Source organism: Coffea arabica, chromosome 6e (genome assembly GCF_036785885.1).
Source record: "Coffea arabica cultivar ET-39 chromosome 6e, Coffea Arabica ET-39 HiFi, whole genome shotgun sequence".
NCBI lineage: Eukaryota > Viridiplantae > Streptophyta > Magnoliopsida > Gentianales > Rubiaceae > Coffea > Coffea arabica.
The window spans coordinates 11,328,301-11,354,423 of NC_092321.1; the positions used below are offsets into that span (position 1 = coordinate 11,328,301).

Here is a 26,123-nt window from a genome sequence, read left to right on the forward strand (position 1 = left end):
TTCTTTTATCCTTTTTTTTTTTGATGGAAACAGAGAGTTCTTTTATATCCTTCAAAAAAAGAAATTTTTTTTTGAGTTCTTTTATAGACCAAGATGTCATCGAATAGATCAAGATGGCAATGACAACTTCAATCACATCACTGCCCGAAAAAGCAGGCAACAGAAATACACCTCAAGCTGCCACGATTTTGGCATTTTCTCCGAAAGGTCGGTCTCTTGAGGAGAAACTCGTTTTTGGGAGGCCCAAATTCATTCCGCCTTTTGCTCGTCACTTTGGTTAACCCAAAGGCTACAGCTGTTGATACAGTTTAATAATGTTAATTAGGCCCTAATGACTTGTGCAGTTGTATGGGTATATTAATTACTATGTGGAAATCTAAGTGGTTTTACTTATATGTTAATTCCAATGAACCCCCTTGGCCTATTTATTATTTTAATTTGCGTTTATAGCTTCTTATTAGTAAAAATGCAGTAGTACTTCTTATTAGTAAATGCAAGTGTTATAGTAATCATATCCATAAGTCAAACGTGAACTAAACATGAAAACTAATTAGTGAGAATGAATGAAACGTTTGCTCAATTGTCAATGTTTTGGTATAATCAATGTTTAGATGTCATGATGGAATATGTTAAATACAAATTTGACTTAATTATTCTAGCTCAAATTATAAGATGTAATATGTCTTTATAACTCTTTGTTTTATTTGTTCTATAATAGTATTTGTCCATTCAAGTGAAATTTTTACATCAAAAATAAATAAGGATTGATATCAAACTTCTTCAATTGCAATATTTGATTCACTCTAATACATGGATTTTCAAGTTAAGATTTTGCATTTACTAGCAATATAAATAGCAAAAGTCAAAGAAAAAACATTTGTTTTCTAGTATAAATGATAAAATTTATTTTAAATACAAGAAGAATTAATTATTATAAAAACTACATTCAAACATTAATTGAGCTTATAAATAGTTTAAGATATCATGATGCAATATAAAGATGTATAAGGATATATTTTACGTCCTGCTATTTAAGCATATTCATATAATGAATGTGGAAAGGGCTTTTTCCAAGTTTGTCTGAGGAATGGGATTTAAAAAATGACTACTCCAAGGGAAGAGGGCTTTCCCACTTAAATGTGTGGTACAAATGCCGGAATAAATAAAATAGACAAGTTGGAAATGATTTACCTCTGTGGGCCTTTTTCTTAAGTGGAGTAGTTAGAAGAGACATAAACCACAACAAAAATTAATGTGTGAAAATATTAAATGGGTAAAATCCAACTTAAAAATTGTCCTATCAATCTCGTGAATTAGATCTATGATATCCCATAGGAAATTTAGAACAATTTAATTGAAAACTTTATATATAGACCAGTTGTGAAACCGTGCAAGGCATATGAGCAAGGGAAAGAGAAGACACACAAATATTTATTGTGACATAATTTGGACAGGATTAGGCTGGAGAACCTCGTGGATTGTGTTTGCACAGCGACGGCAGGGACTCTGGGAGTATTAAATAGAGAGAATCGAGTGGGGCACTGCAAAAGCGTGAGAAACGACGACTGAAAGCATGAAGCTTGGGGAGGCAGATTTGCCTTTTTTAATTGAAAATTGCTCTGGCGGGGAAAATATACTAAATAATTAATTATTTGCTTTGACAATAACGCTAGGGAGCCAAACGGTAGTTTTTGATACATGGCAATCTTTACGGCTGTTACTCTCATTCAATTCAATGGCGTAGATTTGCTTTTGTTTTGCAGCTCAGAATTACAATGTCGATTGTGAATTTCAATTTCAATTTCATTTTTGTTACCGCCTATTCTTGTCTTCCGTCAGATTAATCCGTACTCCTTACCAATCATTATTGGTACAAAGTACAAAACCACGTCTATTACCATTTTGTAGAATTTTTGTAAGAGCGGATGAAAACAATTGCTGCTATCCATCGTTTTTCACTTCATATATTTACAATTGTTATACGCCTAATACTAAACAAAGTCAAGTATTTAGTTTCAATTAGACCCGGAAGACATAGCAACCGATTTCCCACGAGCCAATATCAAAACTTCACTTTGATATACCTATTAAAAAATTCACTTAGTCAAGTCTTAAAAACTTCACTTAGCCAAGCATTACTAAATTCACCAATATACCTATTAAAATTTCACTTCTTCGCGGTTCACAATGTCGCACTGTAAGAATAAAATTTTCATATATCAAGGTTACAGAAATTTAAAAGTCTTAGATTCAAATCTCCCTTCTCGTTCTCCGCTTCTTAAATTCTATCATACAAAAATAGAAATTACTCAATTTATGTTTAAAATTTTATTTTAAGCGTCTTTAAGGAACTTTTTTTAAAAAAAAAACATTCTTCTTCATTCTACGGAGATCACATTATTGGTTAAATTTTGACAAGTTGGCATCGGCTGGATTTAGAAACACAACTGAATTAAATCCATGTTAAATGGCTTTTGCTAATAGATTAGCAGATAATAGTAGTAGTAGTATCATTTCGATTCTGCTTGGCAATCTTTACGGTTGTTCTTACTCATTCATTGGCATATTTGTTCTCCATTTGCCTTAATTTGTTTTCCAAATCAGAATTATGAGCGCAAATGACTACAGCTTCAATTCCCGCGCGGGTCCATGAAACCCTCGGACTACAGTTTCGACCTGTACGGATTCTTGAGTGGAGCGGTAAATTTAACAGTAACAGATGCCGGGCTCCCTTCAGACCGCTTTTACGTCACCACGTCAGCGAGCGCATTCCTGTCTTCCGTTAAATCAATTAATCCGTACTCCTTACCAATGGATTGCTGCAAAGTACAAACCCATTATTACCATTTTGTAGGAATTTTTGTAAAAGCAGATGAAAACAGTTGCTGGTATCCATCAATTTTAATATTTTATATATTTAAATCACAATCTCCAATGGAGTTGATGCTTCATTTCCATTTCCATTGTGGTCCTACAAATTTACAACGTCAGTCGAGGTGCAATCAAAGCTGGATATGTACAACTTACCTACCACAGTTTTGTTTCATTCCCGGGTCCCGTTAGTCAATCACATGCACTGCAACAAGTGTTTGCGTCGCTGGCAAAGAGCTTTATTTGAAATAATTAATATATAAATTTTTGTGATATGATATATATGAGATAAAAAGATAAATTAAATATATATCATGATATAAGTAAAATTTTATTTGCCCCTGGGACAAGTCGGCTGGCTATGGTAACAACCTCATCGGCCCCAGGTCGTGTGGTCGATCTAGGCTCTATACTGCTTCGGGTCTCTTGGGGGGGGGGGGGGCGGGGGCTCAAGATGCAGTGGGATTTGTCATGATGATATTCGGATACCCATTGTATTGACAAAAAAAAAAAAAGAAGTAAACTCTTATTTAAAAAAATAAGATATCCAAACACAGTCTTAATTCCACCATGGGTTTGTTTAGCTTCGGTTGTTGGTTCTTAATAGTTAATCAAATAGTGGAGTGGAGATTTCCCCTTCACAAATTTGTACGGAGGGGTAGGTAAGCTCGATCAGCTTGCTGTTGCTGAGTTTAATCTTTATGCATGACATATGATTTTCTGTTACGATTAATAAAAGAAGTTTATTTCCCTAAAAAAATCCTAATCAAATAGAGGCCTCGTGATGGTTCACCCGGATTTGCCTGGTTACTTAATATTAACAAAGTATTCGTTAAAGGGATTATCTAAGTGAATGACAATATTGAATTGCGTTTGATAAAATTGGACACTGAAATCTGAAATCTGAAATATAAATTCGTTAAATTATTGAATTGTTAAGTACTAAATATGATTCATTTGACCATATTTCACATTAAGTGATAAGTGAATAGTTCATCACTTATTTTTTGGAACAAATTTTATTTAAAAAATTCAGTGCTACATAATTAATTCTGAGTACTGCATTTTCAAAATTGTAACCTTCCCATGGCATATAAACTACTAATACGGTTTTTCCTAACAAGTGCTAAAAGGCTTTGATCGTCTTCCCCGTTAAGATAGGTCAATTCACGCCATTTTTATAGGCAAACTCTGTAGTTGTAAGTACTTATTATTCTTCCTTGCTCTCTTCTGTCCGTAATGTTCAGATGGCTTTTGTCTTTTGAGTTCTTCCTGTTTTTGTTTGCTAGTTCCTATGGAAGGCACGAAATGCATATTTCTTTGAAGATAAGCAGATTCCTTTGCCAGTGATTTGTGATCAAATTTCTTTCTGATTCCTAGATCAATTCACATCATTTTTATAAGCAAACTTTGCAGTTGTAAGAACTTATTATTCCCCCTTGCTCTTTTCAGTCCGTAATGTTTAGATAGCTTGTCTTTCAAGTTCTTCTTGTTTTTGTTTGTAAGTTCCTTTGGAAGGTATGAAATGCATATTTCTTTGTCGGTGATTTGTAATCAAATTCCTAGGTCAATTCACATCGTTTTTAAAGGCAAACTCTGCAGTTGTAAGAACTTATTATTAGGGATGGCAATGGGACAGTGGTTGCAGACACCAGCCCGCTCGTCCCGTGGGGGACTAATGGGGTGGGGGGGGGGAATCTTTACCCTCGTTTAGAAACGGGACAGGGGACGGGGGAGTATACCTCTGCCCCATCACCCGCTAAAAAAAAATATATGTATATAATTATATATATAATATTTAATTTAATTAGTTATAAACTCATGATAATGATATTATTAGTTATATATATTATATAATGTATATTAGTATATGTAATATAATTGATATTATCAATTATACTAATAATTATATATGTTTACTAATATAAATTATTAATTAGTTATACTAAATTTACTAATACATTTATACTAAATTCCTAATTATACTTAATACAATAGCACTTTTTTCTCAAAAAAAAAACACAAGTATAATAATGAATTAGTGATTGTATTTGTGCCAAAAGTGAAAATTTGACTACTTTAATTGTATTTATTTCATCATGTTGGATTGTATTCAAATAATTTTTGTTTAATTGTTTTGTGAGTTTCAATTGTGAAATTACAATTAATAATAACTTGGTGATGTGTTGATATTTTAATACTTGATTATTTGCTAAAATTTAACTATAATAAAATTATATAACAAATTTTTATTAACCCCGCGGACGCCCCCGCGGAGGAAGCGGGGCGGGGAAGCCGCCCCATTGCCATCCTTACTTATTATTCTCCCTCATTCTCTTCAGTCCGTAATGTTTAGACAACTTTTGTCTTTCAAGTTCTTCATATTTTTGTTTGTAAGTTCATATGGAAGGCATGAAATGCATATTTCTTTGAGGGTAAGCAGATTTCTTTGTCAGTGATTTGTAATCAGATTCCTAGGTCAAATCACATCGTTTTTATAGGCATACTCTACCGTTGTAAGAACTTATTATTCCCCTTTGATCTCTTTAGTTCGTAATTTTTAGATAGCTTTTGTCTTTCGAGTTCTTCCTGTTTTTGTTTGCTAGTTTTTATGGAAGGCATGAAATGCATATTTCTTTGAGGGTAAGTAGATTCATTAGTGGGTGATTGATTTGTGATCTGATTCCTAGGTCAAATCACATCGTTTTTATAGGCAAACTCTACCATTGTAAGAACTTATTATTCCCCCTTGCTCTCTTCAATCCGTAATGTTTAGATAGCTTTTGTCTTTTGAGTTCTTCCTGCTTTTGTTTGCTAGTTTCTATGGAAGGCACAAAATGCATATTTCTTTGAGGGTAAGCAGATTTCTTTGTTGGTGATTTGTGATAGATTTTTAGTTCAGTTTTTAATAGTTTTTCGCTTCAATTTAAGGGCTTAAGTTACAATTTCTCTTCTTGGCCTCATTTTTTTGCGAAGTATCTCTATTTTATCTGGATCTATTAAGTTATTGAATTGCTAAATACTAAATATAATACATTTGAATATATTTCATATTAAGTGATAAGTGAATAGTTCATCATTTATTTTTTAGAATAAATATTGTCTAAGAGATTCAGTGCCACTTAATTAATTCAGATGTTCGATTTTTTATTATCAAACAGTCTGAACATATTAAGATCTTAATTCATTAAATTTAAGTGTTGAATTGAATTATCAAACAACAAATCTGATTGACAATATTGAAAACTAAAGCCCTGTTTGATAACCTAATTCAGCACTTAAATTTAATGGATTCAGATCTTAATATGTTAAAACGCATTTGATAACAAAAAATTGAACATTTGAATTAATTAACTGCTACTGAATTTTTTAGACAAAACTTGATCCCAAAAAAATGTGATATACATTCAAATGTATTTGATTTAATAATTAATAATTTAATAAGTTAATGAATTCAGACTTCAAATTTTAGATTTCACATTTCAGTATTCAAATTTCAATTTTATCCGGCGCATCGTAAGTTTGATTCAGAACCTTCGTCTATCGACAAGGGATAACCATGTTTTTTTTCTTTTCTTTGTTTGTCAGTTTCCTGTTTACGGAAAAAAAGCTAACTAAAACGTATCCCAGTGGATTGGTATTCTAATTTTGATTTTTCAAAGGAGCAAACTTCAAAATTAACCACAACTCCATGGTTATAGAAATAAACTTCAAATTAAACCATAATTGCTTACTAACAAACCCTCCTTACAAAGTAATTGATATACATGACGAGACTGTATCATGATTGACATTACAGGATTGAGGCAATATCAAATCATATCACTAAGAATGGTATAGATAACGAGATTATATTATCTGCAAAGGAAGTTATTAAAAAAAATCCTCATCATGTATAACAAGGATCGATGATAAGGACAATTTGAGAGAGCGCTATAACCGTGGAAAACCTCTAGGGAGGAAAAATCTGTTCCAATTTCCAAGCTCTCTATTACACCATTCCCGTTGTAATGATCAGCATACTAGCTAAGTGATATCCACCTCTTCTTTTTCTTTTTCTTTTTGTTTTTTTCCCCTTATAACAGGTGAATAATAAATAGAAAACAGAGTAAAGAAAAGTGCCCGACATAGAATTCTCCTTCAGATTACGTTTCGTGAAATCATTTAATTTCAGTTCTGACAAACGAACGAAAGGAGGTGGAATTTCATTTTTTTATGAGGGTCGATCCCTGAGATCTGATAAAAGAAAGGTGCATTAGCCGTTAATATGTACTTACTCCTAATAAATTATTCATGAAACAAGATGCGCATTTCCCTCAAGTAATTTTTATTGTTCAAAATACACTCAAGTAAAAATGCTGTCCAGTTTGGTCAGTGCCATTCTCATTTATTGAACCCAACAAATAAAAAAAGGTATTATTCTGATGGTGGAAAGTAGTCAAGCCACATGCACCTTGATTTTGATGCTGCAATAATTGTCAACTAGAGATTTTATTTCGGAAATTCTACTATCCTTTTTGAATACTATACTCACGATTGTAATATAATAACCCTTGTCAAATTATTCAATAGTTTAAACTTTTAAAATGATTTAATAGATAATATTTCATTTTTTAACATATCCAATGATAAACTAATACTCATTAATACTACCCTTTATTTTGATACGAGTGCATTAACTACTTAATTCCTATATCTAAAAATATTCATCCCTTATTCTATAAATACTCGGAAAGAATTCAAATTTTTCATACTCTGACATCTAATTTCACCAAATAATGGGTAGCATGATAATGAGACCTCCAATCTTCTTTAACCAGTAGTTCTCGATGCATATGTATAACTCCCATTTGAATGTTATTGATATATTTTTAACGTTTATAAAAAAACTTGGAAAATCTAGAAGGAAATCCTGAATTAACAATGGTGCACTCATGTCGCGTGCGTTCGAATGATAACATGGAAGTTCTTGACGTCGATTATTTTCTGAACCTCACCACACGAAAGTTCGTCCCACCACCTAAGAAAGCAACAATTACTCCCCACTACAATTTGACGTGCTTCCCATCTTCTTGCTCTTCTAATCTAATTTTCTTGTCCACAATTAGAAAATGCACTCCTAGCAAATGAGAGAAGGAAATAAAAATAAGAAAAGAAGAAAGGAAGCAAGGCAGAGAGTATTAATCTGATGCAGGAAATACATCACTCCGGTGATGAATTTTAGAGCAAGATGATAACTGTACTGCACCAAACTCATTACCAACGATCATGTATCGAGCATTTCAGCATCAAGAAAAGGTATAGAACAAAAGAATCAGATTAAATTTAGGGTTGAAAATTTTATTAGATGTTGCTAGTAGGTAGCAGCAGTCACGAGGCCCCTCCATTTTGAAGCATATATGGGAAGACTAACATATGGGGCTGAAAATTACTTTAATTTTGGGCTGAATTTTCCATCAAATCTTGCTAATTGCTCTGTGGGTGTCAACACTGGTAGTGGAAAACGGAGCCAGAGCTTAAACTTTGGGAGGCAAGATTAATAAAGATGTGAATTTAAGAAGACACCTTTATGTATTTTAAAAACTTTAGGGGATAAACTCTAATGTTTACATCGAAAATTTTTAACGGGATGTTGAAAGATTCAAAAAAACTTTTGGGGGGAGGGGGGCAAAATATAATATCTATTAGAATATCAGTAAAATTTTTGTATTATTTTAAATGGCTGCAAAATAATTTTTGGAATCTTTGGGAGGCCCTCTCCGCCCTCCATTCGTCAATCAGGGAGCAACAGCTCAACAAAAAGGAAGAAAGCAAAAAAAAAAAAAAAAAAAGTAGCAGCACACTGCATGAATCCCGTCCCCTTTGAAATTGTTTTCAATAATTACTCAAGCGATTACTGTTTAAGATTTGAACAAATTACTACTTAAGATAACATTTGTAGCAATTTTCATGTTCGAGGTAATTACTGAGCATGCATGATTGGATCTTGAATTTCTGGGAATCATGCTATTTACCTATGTTGGACAAAGTTGGGAAGATGAACATTATGATAAGAATAAAGAGAAAAAAAAGGGGAGATAGAAAAGTGAGGTGACAGCTAAACATGTTTGGACTACATATTATTTACACACGTTAATTTACTTGTATAATCAACATATTTTTCAATTATCTTTTTATCTTATATATAATACATCAAAAAGTGACAGCTCCTTCTTCTTCCTCTCTTTTTTTTTTTTTCTATTTATTTTTGGTTTCGGGAGTTTGAGAGAAAAGATGAGCAAGGATTATGTGTACTTAAAATCTACAAGTTCACTTCCCGACTTATAAATCTTTTAAATTTTCTCTCTAAAAGAAAATCTATTATTGTTCCCAAGTAGAAAGGTGACAAGGATGGCATTTTGACTATGCTTTGTTTGGATTGCCATTGTTTTCCCAAAATTTTTATATTTTCCGTAAACTCATATTTTAATCACATTTTTATCTCATATAAATTAAATTGTTATAGTAAATTTGTTTATAAAAATCTTAGAGAATAGCAGTCAAATGGACACACAAGCAGCGATTTAATGTATCTAAGGTAAAAATATGATTAAAACAGGAAGGCGGTAGGTAGGAAATTTTCTTTTTTCTTTTTCCTTTTTCCCGTTACGTGAAAGGAGAAACTTTTACCATTTTGTTGAAAACTTTCCATTGAGGAAGATTAACGGTAGGCATTAGTCACTCTCCATGCTTGTCAAAACATAAATTAAAAAAGAAAAAGAAAGACTTTCTAAACAACTCAAATGTGGTATGGAAACAAAGAAGTTTCAACGATGCATGCACCCGACACGTTTGTATTTTGGGGCCATTTCTCCTATAAAATCCCCTTCTTCGTAATACTCAAGTAGAAGCTCAATTTTCAGCTTTCCTAGAGAACCATCGTTCGCTCTTCTCTCAAACTCCAGTTTGATCAGCAACCAACTGGTAGCCTCAGAGAGAGAGAGAGAGATTTACACACACAATACACACTGAGAAATGGCGTCATATGGTGTTCTCCCAAGGGCCAATTTCCTCCCGTTGCTCTATCCTCAAGATGGTCTTTCTTCTTCAAGCCTCTTACCTTCCACCATTCCTTGTATTCCCAGCAACAAGCGAAAGGTACCCTTCCTTCCTCCCTCCCTCGCACGCACGCGGGCGCGCACGCACAAATGTACGAGTGTTATATAGTGTACAGTGTGCTTGATAGCTTAAGTAAATCTTGGCACTTCCATTTTGCAGTTCTCTGGGGTTGTAGCTGTTCACCAGGAAAATGAAGCTAGTGATGAAAGCGATGTCCTAGTGAAGACAAGGCAGGATGGACAGCAGAAGAGAATCCTCAATTTCTCTGGGGCGAAGCCTAAGACTCCAATTCTGGATACCATTAATTACCCCGTTCACATGAAGAATCTTTCAGTTGAGGTGAGTTTGGCGATGGTTGTTAAACTTTTTTTTGCCTTTTTGGGATAAAATACACTTTAGCCCCCTATGGTTTCTTAATTTTTCACCAACCTCCCTATAGTTTCAAAAGCTATATATAACCCCCTCATAATTTGGATTAAAGTGTCAAAATGACGGAAATGATCATTTATAACGGAACCCATGAAGAAGATATCGAAATTACCCTTGTTTAAAAGTTAAAATGGCTAAAGTCACCAAAATATATAAACATAATATGTATGACACTCTAACCCCGTATAGTTTTATATTTTACTATATAACCCCTTATATTTTACCCGTATGATATTATATTTTACCATATAACCCCTTATGTATAGCTTTTGAAATTATGGGGAGTTATGTGAAAAATGCTATACCACAGGGGTGTAAATAAAGTGTATTTTACCCTTTTTTTTGTGTGTACTGTATTATATATGATGATTCGCAACTTAAGAAAAATTAAAGTACTAAATAGTAATAATATTGCTTCAGATATTATATCAACTTTCACGCTTACTACCACTTCGCCAAATTCTCAGAAAAATAATTGGTCCAGGAGAAGAGTCCAAATCATGATTTTAAGAGAAAACACAAAAGATTCCGAAAGCAAAATATGATAGTACAACACGTAAATCACGTCTTGAAGATAGCCCACAATTAATGTCTCTCTCTCTCTCTCTATTTTTTTTGGATTCGATATCACATAAATCACGTTTTTCCCTATTTTCTGATTCCACATGCCGCAGTGGAATTTTCAACTTTTAAGTACGTTAATTTTTGTTCTCTAAGAATAACCCCCGCAATTAATTTTTGTTTTTATGATTATCTATACGCGTAGGAGCTTGAAAAATTAGCTGATGAACTCCGGGAAGAGATCGTGTATACGGTGTCCAAGATTGGCGGCCATCTTAGTGCAAGCCTGGGTGTTGCAGAACTTACTGTTGCACTTCACCATGTATTCAACACTCCTGACGACAAAATCATCTGGGACGTCGGTCACCAGGTCATTATATTACATTATTCAGTATAATCAATTTTTTCTTTTAAATTTTTTACGCAAATTTTAAATATTTCATTACAGCAGATATATGATTGAAATCTGAGTGGGAAAATTTATTTTTTTTTTGGGGGTGATTTTGCAGACATACCCACACAAAATCTTGACGGGTAGGAGGTCAAGAATGCATACAATTCGACAGACCTTCGGACTTGCCGGATTTCCCAAAAGGGATGAAAGCGCGCATGATGCATTTGGGGCTGGCCATAGTTCAACAAGTATTTCAGCTGGCTTAGGTAAAACCCAAAAAAGGGGGAAAAAAAAAGGGTCCATTTTTCCTTCCGTCTTTAGTAGATACTGAACTTTTTTATCTTCCCAAGAACGTATCTAAGGAATAGACTAGACCTGTTGATAAGGAATAGACTTGTCAGTTTTGGATAGGAGATTATGTAGAAAATTTTATTTCAAATAACACGTAGATAAAAATGTGATTAAAAATTGTGTTTATAATGCAAGTTAAATAATATTTATATTTATTTATTTTTTTCAAATCATGCTAACCAAAAAGAAAACTTTCCTCAATTTTATAACAGTAAAACACCATAAAACACTTTTACATAAGCTTTAAGTAGCCGTAAAAATTATTTATCTTTGTACAATTAACGCAACGGTAAAGCTAAAGATAATAATATTGGTGACTGTGAGTGAAATGGCGGTCCACACTGATGGCCTTCGGTTTAGAGTAAAACTTGAAACTAATAATGTTAGTGAAAGAATCTCCAACATGTGGAGTTTGATCAAATGGCTCTTCCACATGGGACGGGGCCCGAGAGATGGGGCGAATTGTACGCTGCAGCCTGGTAAATGTCTGCCTCAGCGTGCTTGACATACTCTAGATCACAGGATCTATGTACAGACATAGATAGATTTTTGTGTATATAACAAACCCAAGCATTATTAAATTTAGTTGAGTTGCATACAAGGTTGGCTAAACCGGAAAAGTTTAGATACAAGCCAACGGACCATTCCACATTGGCCACCATTATAGACTTTTAAATTTTGGTGGGCGTGAGGTCAAGATTCAAATCTTGTCTTTCATTACTGTGTCACTATATGTAATTTCTCAAAATCTATACTGATGAATAATGCACCAATCTGATCCGATAATAGTTCCTCGTTGGTTCCCCAATTGATTCAGTTGAAACTCCCCTGCCCTTAGCATAGGCTAGAATAAGAGTAAGGTAGAAGCAGAATAGAATAGATGTTACCGTTTGACAAAAAAAAAAAAAGTTTGAATACAAGGATCTGTAAGAGAAATTTATACTTAGTCTATCTGTTACTTGTCTCTTGTTGATAGGTGATTAACAAATACGTGTCATTGAAGACTCGTACATAGAAGAAATGACTAGCCATTAACTTAGAAAGACTTTTTCTAGTATGTGCCTTAAAAGCACAAAGTACACCAAAAAATAAAAAAGAAAAAAAAGAGGGTATGCCCATAATAAACTCTTATTATTTCTATCTCTTAATATGCCTTTTGCATTGAAATTTTAATATTTTGGACATCTAAAGTAGCCGGTCCTACCTTTTTGTCCTGAACTTTTAGGGCGCATGATAGAAGAAATAGGAACTGTATCTATCTTTCCTAAACGCATTACTGTCATTTAATTGTCAAATATGGACCTTTCACTGTCCCATTTCGGACCTGTGACTGTGAGTCTTGTGGTCCCTCCTAACTTATCAAAACTTGGCACGGGCAAAAGTTTTGCGAAGATTTGTATATCACTAGAAACGTCCTTACAATTATTATTGCAGTGATAAAAGCGACAATGAACGCACAATTAATAAAAAGTAGGGTGCAATTAACATTCTCAAATGATCTAGACTGCTGGCCCACTTGCCAGACAATGAATGGGTCACTACACACCAAGGGGAACCTGAGCAGTTGGGCTCTGCTACTTTTAGGCCCAAGGCCAAGCTTGTCAGCGCTTTTGACTTCCGGCAAAATCGATTGATTACAAGTCTTGTCTAAAATTGCTGTTGAATTATATGCAGGAATGGCCGTTGGAAGAGATCTGGTTGGGAAGGACAATCATGTAATATCAGTGATTGGAGATGGAGCCATGACAGCAGGACAGGCATACGAAGCAATGAACAATGCAGGCTTTCTTGATTCGAATCTCATTATAATCTTGAACGACAACAAACAAGTCTCCCTCCCCACAGCCACTCTTGATGGTCCTGCCCCTCCTGTTGGAGCTTTGAGCAAGGCCTTAACAAAGCTGCAATCAAGCAGAAAATTTCGCCAACTTCGCGAAGCAGCAAAAGTAAGTAGTAATTAATCAATTTCCTCAACCTCGCTGCTCTTGAATGGCACAAAAAGAAAAAAAAAAAGAATTTATTCATTGAATTGTGATCATTTATAGGGGGTGACAAAGCAACTAGGCGGCAAAACTCATGAACTTGCAGCCAAAGTCGATAGTGCCGTTAGGGGAATGGTTAGTGGCTCAGGGGCTCCTCTATTTGAAGAATTGGGACTATATTACATTGGTCCAGTCGATGGCCACAATATGGAGGACCTTGTGCACATTTTCAAGAAGGTGAAGTCTATGCCTGCACCAGGACCGGTCCTTATTCACATCATTACAGAAAAAGGAAAAGGATACACTCCTGCAGAAGTAGCTGCAGATAAAATGCATGGTAATATGCACATTTTGTTTCATAATTTGGAAAAATTGCTTAAAAAGCATAGGGCTAATCAGTTCCTCCTTTTCTTTTCCCCCCCTTCTGTGGTTTTCCTGCAGGAGTTGTGAAATTTGATCCTCAAACTGGAAAACAATTCAAGTCAAGTTCAAAGACAAAAGCATATACTACATACTTTGCAGAGTCTCTGGTAGCAGAAGCAGAGCAAGATGAAAAGATAGTAGCTATTCATGCTGCCATGGGAGGTGGTACCGGTCTCAATATATTCCAGAAACGCTTTCCTGAACGATGTTTTGATGTTGGGATCGCAGAGCAGCATGCTGTTACTTTTGCTGCTGGTTTAGCTACAGAAGGGCTCAAGCCCTTTTGTGCTATCTACTCATCTTTCCTGCAGAGGGGTTACGATCAGGTAAAATGGCCTAACCTCATTACTAGTTGCTAAAATGGAAAATGTGCACATTCAATAGAAATTCTAATACTGGAGATTGTGCAGGTGGTTCACGATGTAGACCTTCAAAAACTTCCTGTGAGGTTTGCTATGGATAGAGCTGGACTTGTAGGCGCAGACGGTCCGACACATTGTGGGGCATTTGACACCACTTATATGGCTTGTCTGCCTAATATGGTTGTCATGGCACCAGCGGATGAGGCGGAACTAATGCACATGATTGCAACTGCTGCAGTTATTGATGACAGGCCTAGTTGCTTTAGGTACCCAAGAGGAAATGGCATTGGTGCGGTACTTCCGCCCAATAACAAAGGAACTCCACTGGAGGTAGTTTGCAATATCTGAAACTTCTGAGAACCCCTTTTTCGTTTGTCATATATATACACACATGCATTTATTTTTGAATCCAATGCTAAAACAAATTTCAAAATCAGATTGGCAAGGGAAGGATATTGAGGGAAGGAACCAGGGTAGCCATTTTGGGTTATGGAACGATGGTGCAAAACTGTTTAGCTGCTGCTCAGGTTCTTCAAGCCGTTGGAGTATCAGCCACTGTTGCTGATGCGCGATTCTGCAAGCCTCTGGATGGAAAATTGATCCGAGAACTCGTTCAGGAGCATGAAGTCCTCCTCACTGTTGAAGAAGGATCTATTGGAGGATTTGGATCTCACGTCTCACACTTTTTGGGCTTGAACGGTTTACTAGATGGAAATCTAAAGGTACTGTTTCATTACACATTACCATTCAGGCATTTACCACCAATGTTTCCTTCTCCCAATCCCAGTGCACTGATTGATTTTGATCCAATAATCCTAGTTATGATCTAAAATAGATTTCTTGACTCATTTCTTCTTATTTTAGTGGAGGGCTATGATGCTTCCTGACAGATATATCGACCACGGGGCTCCAGCTGACCAGATTGAAGAAGCCGGGCTCACCCCAAAGCACATTGCAGCCACTGTTCTATCTCTAATTGGTGAGCACAAGGAGAGTCTGCACCTCATCGACATATAATCGGATAAATGTGCGCATGACATGGCTGATTTCAGAGGAGAGGCCAAATCTGATTTACAATTTGTCGCCATTTCTTCAATTCTCGTGTGCTGTAAATAAAGAAATTGATGGGAATAGCGGATGCATGTGATGACAAGAGAGAACGATCGAACTTCTCCTGTACCTATCAAATGGATGCTGTAAAGTGCTTGCATTTCGAGAAATAATATACAGTCGAAATCAGATTGCATGAAAGTAGCATATTGTCTTCCCTCCGTGGCTTCTTTAAAGCTTGGTACATAGTTTGAATGTAGATGAAGCTTTTAGTTTCACAAGAAAGTGTAACAAAAAAAAAAAAAAATCATCATCATCATGATGCTTCAAAATGCGTCTAAATTCTGAAATCATAGTTCCCCAAGTCATGTCATTTGTAGATCACCACAGACAAAAAGCTTGTTAAGTTAATTCGATGAATAATTCCATTGTTAGACACTCAAATCCTTGCAGTCGTCACACTCCACGCTTGAACTGAACTCTGATTGGGGACAAATCAGAATTGTCTTGTGTTTTGGATGGGAACGTTGCACCTCCCGAGTACGAGGTAGCTACATCAAGTGCAACATTGTCGTCCAATTCTGAGGATATGGCGGTGAAAAAGGTGAAATTAGAACTATGACGTCCAATAGGAACACAATATTGGGGGTGCAAAGTGTCACACAAGCAATGGCTACTGCACGTTTCCATATGATAATCATTTTAGTAAAAGACCAACATTCTTTTTTAACTTTGTTTTTCCAAATTAGATAGGGTGCATTAGTGCATTGCAGACTGTAAAGCTCCCAAATTTTCCATGCCGAGTTGAAAAACCTGCTTCGCTTGAGAATCCAACACACCAACACAATGAGTGCGTTTGGATAGAATTATTTGTTAAAAAATTATTTATTTACGTCATAAAACACATCTTTCAATATATCTTTTTTATTTTTTTTAATTTTTTTTTATATCACATATATCATATCTTTTTTTTTTTTAAAAAAAAAATACTGCCCCAAATAATCTTCTGTTCAAAAACACCCAATTATTGGAGATCCCACAAAAGCAAGATGTGGAAATGTAGCGGTAGGCCACTATTGAGGCCCAAGGATACCATGCTTTTCTTGGACTATCACTCCGTGTCTTGTTCCCTTGGTGTTTAAGTTTTCTAAGGCCAGGCCTAATAGGCTGATCATCCTCCCATGAAAGCCTAGAGCCTAGTTCCATAGACTGATTTTATGACCGAGTGTAAAGTTGTAGCTTGTGGCAACGGGCAACGGGTCTTGACGAATTGAACAAAAGAATGCCACCACAAATCCACTTGGGTACAACACTTCAAATTTCTTCCTACCGAGTCCTAGTGGCACTAAGGATTGGGGCGCAACGGATCTTCTGTCCCACAACCTGTGCCACTCTCTGTCCCACTTTTTATTATATTGCTATTTCTCCTACATAAATATCATGTTTTAGTTCTTTTTTGTTTCCTTAAGATCCAATAACTATTAATTGAGTAAAAAATAAATACAGCAGTTTCAAAAAAGTAATATATAATAGAAAATTAAAAAATACAGCAGAAAATTCATAAAAAATCTCATTTTTTATGCATTTTGATTTTTTGAGTATGTTAAATTTTGTGTATAACTCAATTAATAGTTATTGGATCTTAAGAAAACAAAAAAGAACTAAAACATGATATTTATGTAGGAGAAATAGTAATATAATAAAAAGTGGGACAGAGAGTGGCACAGGGTGTGGGACAGAAGATCCGTTGCGGGATTGGGGTCTCCTCTCCCGGGTCGCAGGGGATTAGTCGGGCCCCGTAAGGATTGATCCGGACACCCCTGTGTCGACAAAAAAAAAAAAAAAAAAGAGTCCTAGTGGCACTAAAAACATATCAGTATGGTTTTTATACATATCAGTGTAAAAATTTTTTTTAACACTAGTAGGCAAATTTAGATCATGCCACGTAAAATGAATTCAAATTTAAAATTCAAGTTATGCAATGTGTCATGCATTCATAACTGCTAGCATAAAAAAAAAACTACATTATCAGTGCATAAAAAGTTAATTCAAAACATTTATTAGAACTGAAGTAGTGAACTAGTACAGGGGTTTAGTTGGAAATGTGGATATGATATTCATTTTTCGCAATTAAAATGGTGAAGTCTAAGAAGGAGGAGGCCCGAGAGTGTATTATTGAGTCTCATTTTTCAAACCCACCAGGAGTGATCCATTTTATCCAAGAGGTAGACAAGACACGGCTTTGCCTTTATGAACTCTCTTCATGTCTTGGGTTCGTGAGACATATACAGCATGGCAGGTTATCGAATGGCAGGACATTAAGAGGTTTTGATGAAAATACATGGAGTAGTTTACAATTCCCCGACTCTCTTAATATCCAAAGAAGGACAAAAAATAATAATAAGTGCTTCCCAGTAGACACTTAGCTGTACAGAGCTTCGGCCTCCACTAGGCACAGATGTATGCATCAAAAATTCATTTCGATAAGTAGATGTTTAAATATTGTATTTTTAAAAGATTGAAAATTATTAGGAAATATTCCACTGCCTTGCCTTTTGTTATATTAGGTTTGTAAGAGTAAAATGGAGCTGAAAAATGTAAAAGATGTATCAGGAGAATTTGGAGAAATTTACCATGAAACGAAAACGAAAAATTACCCACTGGACTACCAAGCCCAACATAGAAGTGAAATCTTGATTGTAGTTCAATCCAATAGCATAATTCATTTAGTTGTTCATATTGATTGTGCACTTTTGCTATCATGATTTTTTTGATAAATTAGTAATTTCCTCGTTACCCCTACTCCTGTACTAACATATTTAAGGGAGGGCCGAATTGAACTTGTAGAAACTAGAGCAATGTTTTGATTGAAAGACTTATTTCTTTGCACATTCTGAATTCAAGACTCGAATTCTAGATTCTCTCAATCTCTAATTATTAGACATAAGATTCGAATTCTAAATCTGATCGCCACCAGAGTGAACCCCAATCCCAACGATTAACTCTGACATCTACTTAGTCTTTATTTACCAAAAAAAAAAAAAAAAAAACCAATACGAAAAATCTCGAAGCAATTTCCATACAAAAAATCTGGTGCAGGCACATGGCATCCTACCACACATGTTGTGTACAGCATCACGATAACATGTATAGTGAGAGTCCCCCAGGTCAGGTGAAATTCCAAGCCTGCCCATCCTCTTCCACAACCAAACAAACGAATCCATTTCCTAGTCCAAAAAACAACCACCACAACAGCATCAGATTGCATATAAGCATTTAGTGCATTGCAGTACATCGTCGACTCCAACTCCCTGTTTTTCCTTTTCCTCTGCTTAACAGTTTCCACTGGCCAATGAATACTCACAGATTTACGTGACCCGTGTTTTCGCTTTTTCGGAGCAAAAGCCAAAAATCCACATTGAAGTCTGGTCCTGAGGGTACAATTGTCCTTTCAAAACCCCCGTCAGCCCCACGCACCGAGTGACGTATATCAAATATCAACCAAGAGGTGCATCGCATCATCAATTTTTTTTGCAAAAATTTAGCTCACCTAATTTAGCAATGCTCTCGTCATTTTCAAGCAGTTATGATTCTCATGAGCTGTCTTGGCTTCTCCATTTAGTTCATCGGCCTCTTCTAAAAAGTCTCATATTACTGCGTCCCAGAATGATGGTGGCCTCCTCTTGCATGAGATGGTCAGAGACGTATTAATCGGAATTATTGGATGGTCGGTCTTGTTTTGCATATTCAAGGACTTGCCAACAGAAAAGGTAAAGGAATTTGAAACTTCTAGACTTTGAAGAACAGATGATGATAATGGCCAATTCACCCTGCCAACTGGACCACTCCAACTCGCAAGATTGGCTGGAGTTAGGCATGGCCACGGTTCCAGAACCGGCGGTTCTGGTTCTTCAAAGAGGTAGAACCAGAACCGCACCATATAAGATGGTTCTGGTTCTGGTTCCAGAACCGGCGGTTCTGGTTCTTCAAAGAGGTAGAACCAGAACCGCATAGTTCTGATTTCGATTCCTTATGGTTCCGGTTCCGGTTCCGGTTCTGTATGGTTGTTTCTTTCTTCCGTTGAGAGCCCCCGAGAGCAAAAATTGAAGAAGCTCCCTTTTTTTCTTCGAATACAAGCTTTTTCTTTGGAGCCCTTCTTTGCAATTTTTTCCTCTTGGATCCGTTGAGAGCTTGGTCAAAAGGTTGTGGTGGATCATGATGATCATCATGATGTCTCTACTTTTATTATTTTTTATATTAATTATTTTTAATTTTTTTAACGGTTCTGGAACCGGCGGTTCTGGTTCTGGTTCTATTTTTTAGAGAACCAGAACCGGAACCTTTATCCAAGGTTCTACTACGGTTCTGGTTCCACGGTTCTGGTTCCGGTTCTGGTCCGGTTCCAAACGGTCCGGTTCCGGTCCGGTTCCCGGTTCCAAATGGAACCATGGCCATGCCTAGCTGGAGTACTATATATATATGTTGCTTCCTATTTGACCATGAGAATTAAGAATAATATCGTTGCAGTTGAATTTAATTGAACCCACATTTCCATGTTGGGTTTTTGAAGCGAAATTGCTGTTATCATACATCCTATGAGAATAGCTAGTCTTTTTCATGCAATTGAATAATTGAAATACTCCACTACTATTGATTTTGATTGGAATCTTGTCTTGCAAATTGAAATCAATGATGGAAATGAACGGGGAAAGAGGGAGGTAGTATCTAGAATGAGCTTAATGTGAAATCCATGCACCCCAAAGGTGGCGCTGTCAAGCTAGTTGCTATCGTGCTTCAATTCTCTGTTGCTCTAAAGAAAATGATGCTAAATGACGATTGGGAAGAGCACTTACGTGCAGCTTAATTCTTAATTAACAACTGAGCTCTCAACATTACAAGGTCCCCACCAATCAATCAAGTCTACAGTGAAGTCTCACATTACTTTTTTTTTTTTGTCAATCCAAAGAGTATCCCAGTTTGGCCAGACTAATCTCCCTGGACCTGGAGTACCCTGCCTCCCAAGAGCATCCAGGCGACAGGAGAGGCCAGACTCGAACCTGCGTCGCATGACCCAGAGGGCCACTTGACAACCGGCTGAGCTGATCCCGAGGGGCTATGAAGTCTCGCATTACTTAGAAATGGTTTTAGCATGGAATCTTTTGCTTGCTAAGACCTCGTGTTGAAAGATTTTGCTCAAGAAACAAGCAAGCCCTCTAAGCCAAAGGCAAAGTATAATCTTAATGCAACTGCCCTAAAGGATTACTAGTATGTTTCATTTGAATGAAAATTGCTGAGTCTTATGACAATATTGAATCAGTTAGAATCCACATTTGAAGGTGAAGAAGGGTCAGAGCTGAGAAATTCGCCTGGCATGACTGCCCAAGTTTAATTAGTTCCATTTTCTAATCCCCCAAGCAGTAGTCAGAAGTCAGAACATGATGTCCTTGAATAAAAAATGATACTATCAAAAGTAAGTTTGAATATAAAACAATACACTTGCCGTCCATGCCAGGAAATCTTGTTTCTAAATGCAAACAAATATTGCATAAAACAGGAAACATGGTGGGCTGATAGCTTGGTGGAAAACCATATGTGTATTATACGATGGTATGTCCACTTAAACCATAAATTATGTCTTTCTGTCAACAGTCGTATGAGTTTAGAGAGATTTATTTTGTTTGAAGCAGATATTACAGAATTTTACTTCCTAACTTTTCACGTATTTGATGGATATATGATAGAATATTTCATCAACTGCATGTTCCTCGATAATTCTTTCACTTCTTTAAAGCAAGCACGTAATGGAGACAGAGAGCGAGAGGGCTCATGGCTGGGATTCTGGACTTGTGGTCTGTGCCTTCAGTTTATTATTAGTTGAGGAATACAACAGTTATCTTTCTAACGAGGCAGCAAATCTCAAATTATACTAAACTGGCAAGCCTCAACTTAAAACCGACTGATATTGATATGTCAAAATGGTACTAGAAACAGGCATGACACGAAATAAATGCAACAACTGCGACACATCATGTGGGTTGGTATATTAGTAGCTGTTATCGGTAGTATCTTCACCATTTTTTCTTTATTTCTTCCGGCATCTCATGGCCTCAAATTATTTGAACTAACTCATTTTGCACCCCTGAACTTATATGATCACTTATTCACTTTGCAATCTAAACTTTAATTTTAAATATTTTGCACCCTAAACTTTCGAATTTTGAATATTCGGTATTCTAAACTCTCAAATTTGACCCATTTAAATCTAATCAATGACAACTTTAACAAAATTAATGGCATAGAGAACTCAATAAATTAATGATAACATGTCGAAAGTGGTCAAAAGGTGCCACAACATCATCAAAAAATAAAATAATACATTGTCAGTAATTTGCACAATCTTTTATCTCGTTAATTTTACTAATAATGATTGAAGCCATATAAATCAATAATGATGCGCTAAAGGTGATAAAAAAAAAGTTGAGGGATCACAGTTCATATAAAACGGTATATTATCATTAATTTTTATCATCCTTTGTCTCGTTAATTTTACGAACATAATTATTAATTTGTTTTAAATAAGACAAACTTGAGATTTTTTGGTGCAACGTAACCAAACGTAAGAGTTTAGAATGCAAAATATCCAAAATAAAAATTTATGGTGTAAAGTGAGAAGTGGTGTGAGTTTAGGAATGCGAAGTGGAATTAGTCTTTAATTGAAATGACTTTTCTTACGATTAGGAAATGCAGCGAACCGGTGCAGCATAGTCAAGGCTCTGTTGTTGTACATGAGACTAATAAAACTTATCTATGTGCATATTGATCTGTTATTATATACATAAATTCAATACTGAATACTTACACCAATTAACTATTCTCTCTCTCTCTCTCTATACATACATACATACACATATATATATATATATATATATATATATATATAGGGTTGGTAGCCAATTTCTCGTGTAAAGTGTCCAAACCTGGCCAAATTGAATGGTAAAATCTAGGGTATGTCGTAGAATACTAAGTGGCAACAAGTGATGCTATATTCGTCACAGCGTTTAAAGCAAATACACGAGTGAATAATAAAAATAAATTAAAAAAAGAATTTCAAAGTAATAAAAGAAGAAGGTGTTAGAGGCCTCCTGACTTAGAAATACTCGTGAGTTTTAACCCCCTTTCTCTCCCTCCGCTTCTTAAATTTTGTTTCTCAACTCTTTAACAAAAAAAATAAAAGGTGTTGATTTCTGTTTTTAGGTCACCAAAACATTTATTTATTGGCTTTTTGCAATCATGACATTTATGGTCTGATACATTTTTCACAAGCTCTTTGGATAAAGTCGTGTGAGTGTATTGAGGCATCAACCAATAACAATCGTCCACTAGGATGCAAAATGTCTTGCATTTACTATTTAGAGCATTAATTTTAATCCTACAGCAACCAAGTGCTACACACAGTGCTATACGTCCTTGCCCAATCCGGGCCGTCCGTATAATTGCTGCCCTGCAGCTCTCCATCAATGTTTGATAAGGACTTGGTCAAATTCACTGAAAACTTTCATGCCACTTCTCTGCTTTTTCTGGCTTCAACTAAACTCCAGGAGCCAACTTTGTTAAATTTTTAGGTGCCAAAAAAGACTAAAGTGAACAAACAGGTCTCCCTTCTCGTGATCTCGCTTAGGTATTCAGTTACTTTTGCAGCTTCATCCTGTTGCCCCGTCGCATTCTGCTTCCCTGCAGCTTCATCGCAACAGCCTGTCAAACTGTTTGCAGCCCAGAAATTAAAGACAGGTATGTGTCCAAGTCTATAAGATTTGAGGCCTTATGTCAAAATTTTTTTTTTAAAGAATCTCTTGAAATGCCTAACTTACTATTATTGTTCTTTTTACTGTAGGTGGGAAATCTTGAATTTGGAATTTCTTACTTATATTTCTCCCCTCTATACCACCTAACTCATCCCTCCTCCGACTATCGAATTTATTCAACATTAATAGAGCGTTCGAACTAGTAATTACTAAGTTCATAATTGAGACAAAGCTTAATATATTTGACATTCATGGTTGAAGAACATATTTCAAAGACAGTCGCACGAATAATATGCTAAAAAAAAAAAATTTGTTGCGTGATCAACAGACTTTTAATAACATTATAATATTGTTAATTAATTTTTTATCCTACGTATGTCATATCACAAATAGAGTTAAAATATTATGCTAAAAAGTATTTCTAAATAATCCTCTGTCCAAACGCTTGAATTGTGCTTTAGGACAGTCGCAAATAGTTGTGCTGTTTGTACTCGTAAAACCGAGAACAAGGGCACCCTCAATTATGTAACGAGGGAAATTCGTCCAAACAACCCCTTCGAATCGATCTCTCCCTCCCATGTCTTGCGCTTGCCCTCCTTTCTCTCCAGTCTCCCCTGCCCCTCGTTTGGGCCCTACGTCGGCACAGACAAATTGACAACTACTTAACATAAAATATCACTTCCATGTCATGAAATCTTTTTTGTGGCCAAAATCATCTCCACGTGTCAATTGGGGTCTACCCAACAACAACTAGATTTCCTTGCCTTCTGCCTATAGATTCAGATAGATAGAGATGCCAAATGTGTTATTTCAACACACACCACTAACACCCGCCCAGTCATCATTATTGGAGACACTCCCAGCAAAATTCCATTGGCCTTTCAGACAATAAAAATTAAGCAACCAGCCCAGACCCAGATGGGGAGAGTAGCAGAAGACGGTGGTGGCACTGGTGTCGTAGCCAATAACAGGGGCGTCCCGGCTGCTTGGGGATTGGTGGCTAAGCCTTGTGACTGTTGCAGTTCCGCCGCGGCTTTGCTCTTCTGCCGGACGGATTCACTTTTTATGTGCATGACTTGTGACTCTAAGATGCATGCCACCAACAAAATTGGGTCGAGGCACGAGCGGGTGTGGATGTGTGAGGTGTGTGAGCAAGCGCCCGCCAGCGTCACTTGCAAGGCAGACGCGGCCGCGCTGTGCGTCACTTGTGACCATGATATTCACTCCGCCAACCCTTTAGCCCGCCGCCACGAGCGGTCCCCGGTGGTCCCTTTTTATGACACCGCCGAGTCCGTGGTGAAGTCCACGGCCGCTACTTTATTGGTTCCGCTCCCACCACCAGCCGTTAACAATTCCTCCAACACCGGCGCCAATAACATGGTCAACGATACATGTCACGGCCACGATGCGAAAATGACCACGTGCTTTGCACATGAAAGTTATATGTCTGATCCGTGGATTTCATCAAATCCAATGAATTCCAAACTTCCAACTGATGCTCCGGAAATCAAATCAGTGGAGTTTCTTTTCTCTGACTCGGATAACTATCTGGATTTTGATTACCGAATTTCATCGGGAGCTCGAATTCAACAGCATTATACTAGTTCCGGAACTGATGGGGTTGTCCCAGTCCAGACAACCAAACCTCCATTTCTCCCTGCTCAACTGCCGGGCCATCATCAGCCGTCCGAAAAACACTTCGAAATTGACTTCACTAAATCGCACATCAGTTCATATACTCCCAGCTACACTTCCCACTCTTTGAGCCAGAGTGTGAGTTCGGCCTGAACCTCTACCAGTTTATATTGGATCAAAGTACTGATTTGTTTTGTTTCACTTGGCACTGAATAATCTTGAATTTGTTTTTATTCAGGTTTCATCCTCGTCTTTGGATGTCGGAGTGGTGCCGGACGGAAGTTCTGTGTCCGAAATCTCGTACCCATTTGGGCGAAATTTGAGCGGCAGTACTGCTGATTTGAGTGGTTCATCATCCGGGGGAAATAATCAAGGATCCCAGTTGCCCGGAATGGACAGAGAAGCAAGAGTTTTGAGGTACAGGGAGAAGAGGAAGAACAGGAAATTTGAGAAGACCATACGTTACGCTTCGAGAAAGGCCTATGCTGAGACGAGGCCAAGGATTAAAGGGCGGTTTGCAAAGAGGGCTGAAGCAATCGAGTCTGAGATTGATCAGATGTTTACTTGTCCTGGCTCTGCTGCCTTCTTTCCTGAGTCAAGATACGGTGTCGTGCCATCCTTCTGATGGAAGAGATTGAATGTGTTGTAAAAATGTATTAGTATTTGGCAAGGAATGTTAATGATCAAAGTTTCTTTTCCTGTCAATAATTGATCATCACTAGTAATTTCTCTGTTTCACTGACCTGTGATTTTCAACAAAACAGTAGCCTTTTTTTTTTTTTTTTACTTTTCTTTTGTAAATTGATTTCCAATTTTGGAAGACTAACAAGATTCTAAAACTCAGGGACTTTAGGCCTTATGGTTTATTTAGCTCCTTAAACATCTAGCATTTGTTTCGGGCATCGCAAATTTGTTTCTATTAATGTCTTAGGCAACATAAAACCTCCAACATAGGGAAATTGAGTATGAATTCCGTCTACCCCACTTTTGCAATTTTATTAAAGGGGGCCTGTCACGAGTGCCCAACAGAGTTTCAATGTTATGTAATATTTTAAAAAAAATAAAGTTAAATAGATAAAATATATAAATGTACGGACGGTAGAATAATAGTAATAGTTTGGGTGTTATATATAAGTGTACTAATGAATGCTCAACTCGAGATTTG

General features: G+C 36.4%; 2 protein-coding genes across 2 annotated transcripts; both read left to right on the forward strand.

Moving 5' to 3' along the window:
* The first annotated feature begins 9,748 nt into the window (after window positions 1-9,748).
* Window positions 9,749-15,722, forward strand: LOC113695854 (probable 1-deoxy-D-xylulose-5-phosphate synthase 2, chloroplastic). Its single transcript, XM_027215027.2, has 10 exons — window positions 9,749-10,008; window positions 10,129-10,308; window positions 11,165-11,329; window positions 11,469-11,619; window positions 13,379-13,650; window positions 13,750-14,023; window positions 14,128-14,435; window positions 14,520-14,801; window positions 14,909-15,193; window positions 15,336-15,722. The coding sequence occupies exons 1-10, from the start codon at window positions 9,886-9,888 to the stop codon at window positions 15,486-15,488; spliced, it is 2,193 nt and encodes a 730-aa protein (XP_027070828.1). The 5' UTR covers window positions 9,749-9,885; the 3' UTR covers window positions 15,489-15,722.
* Window positions 15,723-24,121: 8,399 nt separating this feature from the next.
* LOC113697112 (zinc finger protein CONSTANS-LIKE 5-like) lies at window positions 24,122-25,696 on the forward strand. Its single transcript, XM_027216580.2, has 2 exons — window positions 24,122-25,096; window positions 25,197-25,696. The coding sequence occupies exons 1-2, from the start codon at window positions 24,242-24,244 to the stop codon at window positions 25,581-25,583; spliced, it is 1,242 nt and encodes a 413-aa protein (XP_027072381.1). The 5' UTR covers window positions 24,122-24,241; the 3' UTR covers window positions 25,584-25,696.
* The last annotated feature ends 427 nt before the right edge of the window (window positions 25,697-26,123 follow it).

What these genes read in the sequence shown, in the direction of transcription:
- LOC113697112 (XM_027216580.2), top strand. Translation starts at nt 24,242, where the DNA reads ATGGGGAGAGTAGCAGAAGACGGTGGTGGCACTGGTGTCGTAGCCAAT. An exon ending in CCCACTCTTTGAGCCAGAGT is followed by an intron (nt 25,097 to 25,196) that starts GTGAGTTCGGCC and finishes GTTTTTATTCAG; the next exon opens with GTTTCATCCTCGTCTTTGGA.
- LOC113695854 (XM_027215027.2), top strand. Translation starts at nt 9,886, where the DNA reads ATGGCGTCATATGGTGTTCTCCCAAGGGCCAATTTCCTCCCGTTGCTC. An exon ending in TGAAGAATCTTTCAGTTGAG is followed by an intron (nt 10,309 to 11,164) that starts GTGAGTTTGGCG and finishes CTATACGCGTAG; the next exon opens with GAGCTTGAAAAATTAGCTGA. An exon ending in TGCAGAGGGGTTACGATCAG is followed by an intron (nt 14,436 to 14,519) that starts GTAAAATGGCCT and finishes GAGATTGTGCAG; the next exon opens with GTGGTTCACGATGTAGACCT.